The sequence below is a fragment of the Penicillium paradoxum genome, assembly GCF_028828445.1.
Source record: "Penicillium paradoxum strain IBT 22861 chromosome Unknown utg000003l_segment0_segment0, whole genome shotgun sequence".
In the NCBI taxonomy this organism is placed as follows: Eukaryota; Fungi; Ascomycota; class Eurotiomycetes; order Eurotiales; family Aspergillaceae; genus Penicillium; species Penicillium paradoxum.
This window is the reverse complement of record NW_026643181.1, coordinates 3,424,430-3,432,303: the sequence shown is the minus strand read 5'-3', so window position 1 is coordinate 3,432,303 and position 7,874 is coordinate 3,424,430. Positions and strand designations below refer to the sequence as shown.

General features: G+C 50.5%; 1 protein-coding gene across 1 annotated transcript; it reads left to right on the top strand.

Moving 5' to 3' along the window:
• Positions 1 to 3,994: 3,994 nt before the first annotated feature.
• On the top strand, positions 3,995 to 7,051 carry N7457_003144 (KilA-N domain-containing protein; the record flags this gene model as incomplete). The annotated part of the gene is made up of 4 exons (XM_057174189.1): positions 3,995 to 4,030; positions 4,549 to 5,509; positions 5,571 to 5,703; positions 5,767 to 7,051. 4 exons carry the CDS (start codon positions 3,995 to 3,997, stop codon positions 7,049 to 7,051), a joined length of 2,415 nt encoding a protein of 804 aa, XP_057034340.1.
• Positions 7,052 to 7,874: the final 823 nt, after the last annotated feature.

The following is a 7,874-nucleotide window of genomic DNA, read 5'->3' as shown; positions in this document are numbered from 1 at the left end:
TTGTGCCCATTGTCTCGCAAGCCTTAACTGGTGACGGCTTCGGGCATATCTTCTGCTTCGATAATGTGTGGGAAAGCATGGCATGCTACGGTGAAACATTCCCAGCCCAAAACGAACGAAAATCCCCCAAAAGGAAATAAATAAAACGAAAGCCCACAAGACCTAGAATAATGAGAGAACGAAGAAATATGCGCAAATGACATAAACATAAAAAACCCCTCCTTGATTCTGGGAAACGAAGCCCGCACGGACAGGAGTCTGCAGGGTAACTCGCTGCAAGGTACGGACGAACCCGTCGATCGACGCGAGATTGACGGCGCAAAACCAAGTGGAGGGCCCAGCTTACGGTATGGATTAAACACCAAGATTCTCTAGCGTGCTGGCCTCTAACCCTACGGCCCACTGTGATAGTGAGACGGAAACCCCCGGAAATTGGCAAAGAGGAAATCCAATCCGGAGTACGGAGCACTCCGTACGGAGCACTCCCTACGCCGTAATCGAAGTGGACGGGTTAGTTGGCAACTATTGCGATATATGTCATATCCAAGCCGCCACCTCCTTGCATGTTCAACGGTTCCTGGACGACGCATCACACCGGAATTGCGGAGTTGGCCAGACGATAACTGTGTGGGGCGAGTCGCTAGTTCAGGAGTCTCTGTGATTCTGTCGAGAAATGAAACTCCAAGGAAATCAAAGCCACAGCCGGGATCCTGGCCCACCTCCCCCTTTACCAGTTGACCATTTAGCCCTCCTCCGAAGGCCCCCGTTCGAGAAGCAATTTGGCTTTGTCGACCTCTATCGATTCAGGCGGATCCCTCCCCATGCCTCCTAAACTACTGTATGCTGTATGCGCAGCGGGTATCGGGCCGTCGATAGCGAGCTACAGTGCAGGGATCTGTCAGTAGCGTCCCCTCATTTCATTTGGTGGGTTTTTTCTTCCGGTGGGTTTGGGGGCCAAAGGAGAACCGGATTTGATGCTCCCTTTCTGCAGATGATGGGCAACATCGCGGTCCTCGGGACACAGTACAATATCCCACCTCCAACCTACTCAGTCGATGTATTCGAGATCTACCCGGAGAACGCCCTCCCAGAGCTGTCTACCCCGGGGTCTGGAGCCCGTATCTTCCCGGCCCCATGTTCACCGACCTCTCAAGGGTCTGTGTGGTGGGCTCGAGTCACCGGGGCCACTTCAGGGAATCCACTCTGAACAGATATTTCTATTTCCGTTTCGATTTATTGTATTTGGGAAATTACGTGGATCTCCCCGAAACCCATTGACCCAGGTCCATGCGTAGGAATCCCTGTCACTCAACTTGACATCTGTCAACCGTGAGCCCGACACTGGGAAATCATACCCGGGAACAGTTTAGCGGAGATAATCCTCAATCGTCAGATGCAAGGGGATCTCTCGACCTGGTGTTCCCAGGAAATAGGCGGTGTACGGTCGAGCTGGCTCTTTCTTTCCCCCTTGCTGGGATCTGGCTCTGGGCATGCCTATCGTTATGGTTGGGCACCCTCTGGGCGAAAAGAGAGAATTAAAAATAAAATGACACGGAGGACTACCCCGTAGTGATTGACATATTATTTGCTATTATTACTCTCTGGCTGACGTGGGGGATTATTCTCCCGGCTATCCCGACTATCCCGACTATTGGGCAACGATGAGATGCATACCAAGGACGTTCTAATTTGCATGTTTAATCTGGGAGACGAATCATCCCTCTACCACAGAGTTCAATCTACTCCCGTAACCGCGTTAATAGAGGGAAAAAACAGAAAACGGCAAAAAAAGAAAAAAAAAGAAACGAAACCCACGAAAATAAGAGGGAAAAAAAGAAAGAAAAAAAAAGAACCCGCCAAGAGGCCTTTCTTGGATGTATCATCATGGGGTCCCCTCCCAGTCGAGATTGCGATGCTACGTGTGAAATCTCATTTCCATTCGGGCTAAAATGAAGTTGGACAGAATTCTGGACTAAATGCTTCTCATTTCTTTCCTTTTTGGTTCTAATTTCCTTTTTGCTTTTTCCCTCTAATTTGTGATTATTTTCCCACTATCTCTTCAACGGACGGTTTTGGTAACCGCCCGGCCTCTGGCTGGTGATACTAGACAGGGATTGGGAGAGGGAAAAAAAAAGGACAGAGAACAGACCCTTGATCGACTTCAAGCCACCCGTGTTTCGTGGTTTCTTCTGAGCCACTGATTCCCCCTCTGCATCCCTGGGGTGACGTGCTTCTTCCCTCTTTCTCTCCCCACTGTTACTCACGGCCCGTCTTAACGCCCAGATCGTCCCGAACCATTTGAACAAAAAAAAATAAATAACATAAAATATAAAATAACATAAAATAAAGCAGAGAAGTGGAATAGATAAAATAAAATAGATAGAACTCAATAAAACTAAATAGATAAAACACAGTATTGTAAGGGCTGGCTTGAATAATTGTAGCATTACAACGGTCCGCTGGGATCGGTTATAACCGTACAACGTAGGCTCCGAAAAGGTGTTTTGGAGATTTGGGGTTGGGAACTGGGGGCGATCGACCGGGGGTCACCTCTAACAGTAAGATATCCGAGAGGAGATGAAGGCTCGGCCGATGTCCGGTGAATGATTTGGCGCTGGGATTTGTTTTATGATTATTAATTTTTTTAATTTTTTTTTTTTACCCAGACGGACCTTGCAGAGGTAGTCTGTCCTCCGTCGTCCGTACGGAGTACACCAGGCCCCAAAGAGAGGGGAAAGTGGTGCAAGCGCTGGCTCCAGAAGCGGGAGAGTGCAATCCGCAATCGACAGTGCAGCCGCCGCGCATTGCCGGACCTTTTCTTTTTTTACTTTCCCCCCCCCTCTGCAGCCGCTGACAGATGTCTTGCACGGTCAAAGGAATGCCGATCGGGGCGAGACTGGGACATCGTTCATCGTGCATCGTCCACCGTACACCGTACACCGTACACCGTACTTAGGTACTCCGTACACCGCGTAATTTAATATCTCAACCATGGATGGCAGTTTCCCCCGTTCCTCTCCCCGGCCCTCCATCCATGGTTCACTGAGTGGGACCCGCGTGGAGACGAACTGTATGAGGGAAAGTTCCAAGGTTGAGACCAACCTGGGAGCAGTATATAGATTAATGGTGCATTGGGGATGTTCCATTGAGCAGAGAATCCAAATTGATTGAATTGAATCTGATCGAGACTCCACTGAGCAAATCAGCCAGATCCAGCGGGCCTATCCCGGCCGATCAACCTGTTGCTTTTCTGCCCGTCACACAGACCAGGATCCTCAAGGAAGTTGGGATGTGAACTTATCCTTGAGAGTGGCAGGTGTGAATAATGGGGAATGATTTGCCTCTGGACTCTAACGCTTAACTCTGCTGATCCGGATAGTCCTTGCTTGGTGGCGTTGGAAATAATAGAATATTCCCTGAATAACCAAAAAAATAAAAAACAAAAACAAAAACAAAAGAGAAATAATGGAAATAGTGGAAATAATGAAAATCGAAGAAATAATAATACTAATAATACTAATAATACAGAAAAAAAAAAAAAAGAAAAGAAAAGAAAAGGCAGATATCGAGTCTAGAGGATGATCTGAACGCACGGTGCTGGTAGTCAACTTTTCTCTCCACCGGGTCCACTGTGATTGATTCGATGGCCTCTGCCTCTTTTTTTCCCTTCTCATCTCTCCCTCAAAAGACGGGGCAAGCCGGGATTTCTGCAGACAACAATCTTCTCTTTCTTCTGAGCTTCGGACCTTAGTCAGCTTCTTCGTCCTCCACTGATCGACTTTCCCGCTGCGGCTCAGCGTCATCTGTTCGCTTCACTCTTTTCCCCTCTCTTAACCGCCTAAGGCCTAAGTTGCACTGTACGATTTCCTTTTTATTTGCCTGCTGTTTCCCTGTTTATTGCTTTTTTTTCTGTATTTCTTTTTTTTATTTGCCTACATTTGGATTTTTGGGATTTTCTCCCAAACGCCATATCTCCAGCCTGCAGCGCATAGGGATGCGTTTGCTGCACCACCCCAGCCTCCACCTTTCTGTACGTCTGGCGTACTTCTCCCTCCTCCCTCGACTGAAACTTTACACTTCCCCCTTCCACCGGCTTTGGCCTTATTTGATCCAATGCGCTCCATCTGAGAGTTCATTTTCCAATGACATGACTCTTGCATGACCTGAAACGACCCCCAAACTTACGTTGCATCTTTAGTTCGAAGCTTTCCGACTTGTGTTCGGTTCACGATTGTTAATGATTCTGATGACCATTGTGCTTTGAATTCGTCTTTCAAAAAGTCCGGATTGCGCTTTTGCCTACTTCCAAGTCTGCTGCAAAAGGTTACGACTTACTACGAAGCTTCACCACGATATTGCACGCCCCTGCATCACCTGCATCTTGCATCGATTTATATTTTTTTTGTTGGCTCTAGGGATCTTTCAAACGTTCGGATCTGAAAGCCCATTGAAATATCTCGTTTGCAAAACTCCTTCTGTTTTCCTACTGTGCAACATATCCAGATTCCTGGGGGTTCCCAACGATTCTACAGCTACCCCGACTCATAGCACGCCGGACGACATTTAGCACGTCCGACGCTCGCTTCATACCTCCTCTATTTCAAGCCGTTTCTCCGTGCAACCGAAAAGCTGGAGCTGCCGTCGATCTCGCAGGTCCACACCCGCGGTCCTGCTGACATCCCCTGGTACAACCATCACGCGGCAGAACGACCGTTATTGCCCGGCGATAAACTCCCCGCTCTCAGCCTACCGACAGCCACCCAGGGCCTCTCCCGGACAACCTATCACGATTCATCCGTGACCAATTCCAGCAATTCCAGCGCTCGCACGAGTCTGTCTGGTGCCTCCGTGCCGGTGAACGAGCCCAGGAGCTCCCCATCATCCGTGGACGTGTCAGGGACCCAGGGTCGGCTTTCTTTGGATTCCTCCGCCCCGACTGAATATAGTCTTCCGCCTTCCGTCAACGACGGCTACTATCCTAGTCCGACCTCTCTCGGCAGCATGAACCAGGCCCAGCCGTATATGGATGTCCACTCGCACATGTCCTCTGCTCAATCATACGCTCCCCAAGGCGCAACCGCCGGCGCAATGTCTCATTATCAGTACCACGCACAACCCCCGGTGATGCAGCCTGCACCTTCTTATCCCCCGGCTGCCTATCCTCAATATGGTTATTCCAATGGCGTTACTTCACCTCCCACGGGTCACCCGCCAAGCTCAATGGGTGGCCAGATGCCCGCCCAGCTGCTGCCGTTGCCTGGTAAGCTTCAAAGCCAGAATGTGGTCGATGATTATTCTGATCGTTATCAAGTGAGCAATCACGCTGGGGCACCCCCAACGGGATATGGGAACAATACTGGTTCCCCGCTCCAAGGCTTTGTCTTTGACACCACGGGCCAAGTTGCACCACCTGGAGCCAAGCCACGAGTGACAGCCACCTTGTGGGAAGACGAGGGGAGCCTCTGCTATCAGGTGGAAGCAAAGGGAGTTTGCGTCGCTCGGCGCGAGGGTGAGTCCAATTTGTACTATATTGAATTTGAGAATGTCTTTCGCTAACAGGGCCCTTGCAGATAACCACATGATCAACGGCACCAAACTGTTGAACGTCGCTGGCATGACCCGCGGTCGACGCGATGGAATCCTCAAGAGCGAAAAGCTTCGACATGTTGTAAAAATCGGTCCAATGCATCTCAAGGGTGTCTGGTATGTACTTCGAGATGTCGCAAAAGCATCTACAGAATCGATGGCTAACTATTGACCGATTAGGATCCCATTCGAGCGTGCTCTGGAATTTGCCAACAAGGAGAAGATCACGGATCTCCTGTACCCGCTCTTTGTGCACAACATCGGTGGTCTACTATACCATCCCGCTAACCAGAGCCGAACGAACATGGTGGTGCAAGAGTCTCAGCAGCGTCGTCTCGAAGGCCCTCCGCCTGGTCCTCAGCGCACACCGTCTGGATCTCAGCAATCCTCAATCCACCACCATTCTCTGCAAACTCCCATGTCCGCTCACATGGCCCAAGGCCCAATGGGCAACCAGCCTGGCTCTCGACCGGGTCTTGACCGTGCTAACACCTTTCCCACACCGCCAGCCAGCGCATCCAGTCTCATGGGTGTTTCCAACCAAGGCAGTTCATACGAATGGGGCGGACAAGTGCCACACTCTCAGCCATTGTCCATCGATACCACATTGACCAGCCAGCGCTCAATGCCAACGACCCCAGCAACCACTCCCCCGGGCAACAACATGCACGGCTTGCCCGCCTACCAAGCTCAAGGCTACGATAGCTCGAAGCCCTACTACTCCGCAGCACCACAAGCGCACACTCAATATGCGCCACACACGCCTTTGACCCAATCAGGGATGTCCAGCTACGGCCAATCTCTACCCGGCGGATACATGAAGAGCGAGATGGCGCCACCAAACCCACGCCCAGGCGCATCGGAGTCCGAACCCACCGAGCGTGACCCCAACCGCTACAGCCAGAGCAACGGGCCCGGCGAGTCCGTCTCGGAGCACGAGCAGGAGTATCTGCAAGACCACAACGCCGCCTACAACTCTAACCGCGCCTCCTACACCTACACCACCAACCCTTCAGTCAGCTCCTTGACCGGCGAACACTCCCAGCTCACACCCGAGATGACCAGCTCCCCAAGCCAACAGAACGGCTCCGGTCGCATGACTCCGCGCACGGGCGCCGGCCCTCCTCCCCACTGGGCCTCGGGGTATAACACTCCTCCTCGTCCCGCCGCCACTACCCTGTACAACGCCGTGAGCGATACTCGCGGCACCCCGGTCAACGGTACCTCCGATCCATATTCCATGACCTCGACCACGACCCCGGTCTACGGAACTGGCAATGGATCGCTGAGTGCTGGCAGCAAGCGCATGCGCGACGACGACGATATTCGCCCCGACAGTGCTTCTGATTACGATATCTCCAAGCGTCGCAAGACCATCACTGAAGGTTCAATCGGTGGGCCGGTTGGTGGCCCGCCTATTCTTCAACCCATGAAGCCTAGCGCGGTCATGGCTCGTCACCGCTAATAACGATTACACCTGGGATTTTCTTAAGTATCTTTCTCAATTGTGGTTCTGATTTCATGTCGGTTTGGTTTTGCTGGGATTATCATTCTGTCGGTCCATTTCTCGGTCGGAGTTATCATTTCTTTTTTGTTTTGTTTTTTTTCTTCTCACAATAGACTGCGCATGCACAATCTGCATGGCGTCGCGGACTTCTCTGGCCTACCCATGGGCCTTCAGTCCCGACCGTGTCCAAACGAAGCTCATTTGTCTCTTTGTCTGCGTTTTGCTTTCTGAGGCTGGAAAAAAAAAAGAGTCTCGGCTGTTTCCGAGAACATCCAAACAATGGGGGAAACGAGGCGCGAGATACTATTTCCATTCCACCCAACATTCCAATCTGTCTTTGCATACCCATGTTCAGATACGTGTCGAATTGGCAATGGTGATCGATGACCTTGACGACTATGATGTGACGAATCTCTTATGAACGAATCTTTTTTTTTGTGTGATGACTTGACCACGAGCCGTCATTAACGAATTGCTTTTTCCTCTCCCCTTATTTTTTTCTCTTATGCTTTATCATTCAACATTTCTGCGTGCTCTGGGTTTTTGAAAAGGGGATTTCTGTTTTTGTGGCATGGCCTTGGCTTTGGTTTTGCTTCTCTCTCTACTTCTTTGCGCTGCTATTGCTATTGCTGCTGCCACTCTACTAGAGAGATGATTATCATGGTAATGAACGGTTATGAACTCTGGGTCTTGCATGCCTTTAGCGACATACAACGTTGGTTTTGGTCCGGTCTGAATTGATTGTTCTTCCGACTTTTGGTGCTCTGTAGATTGTAATTTG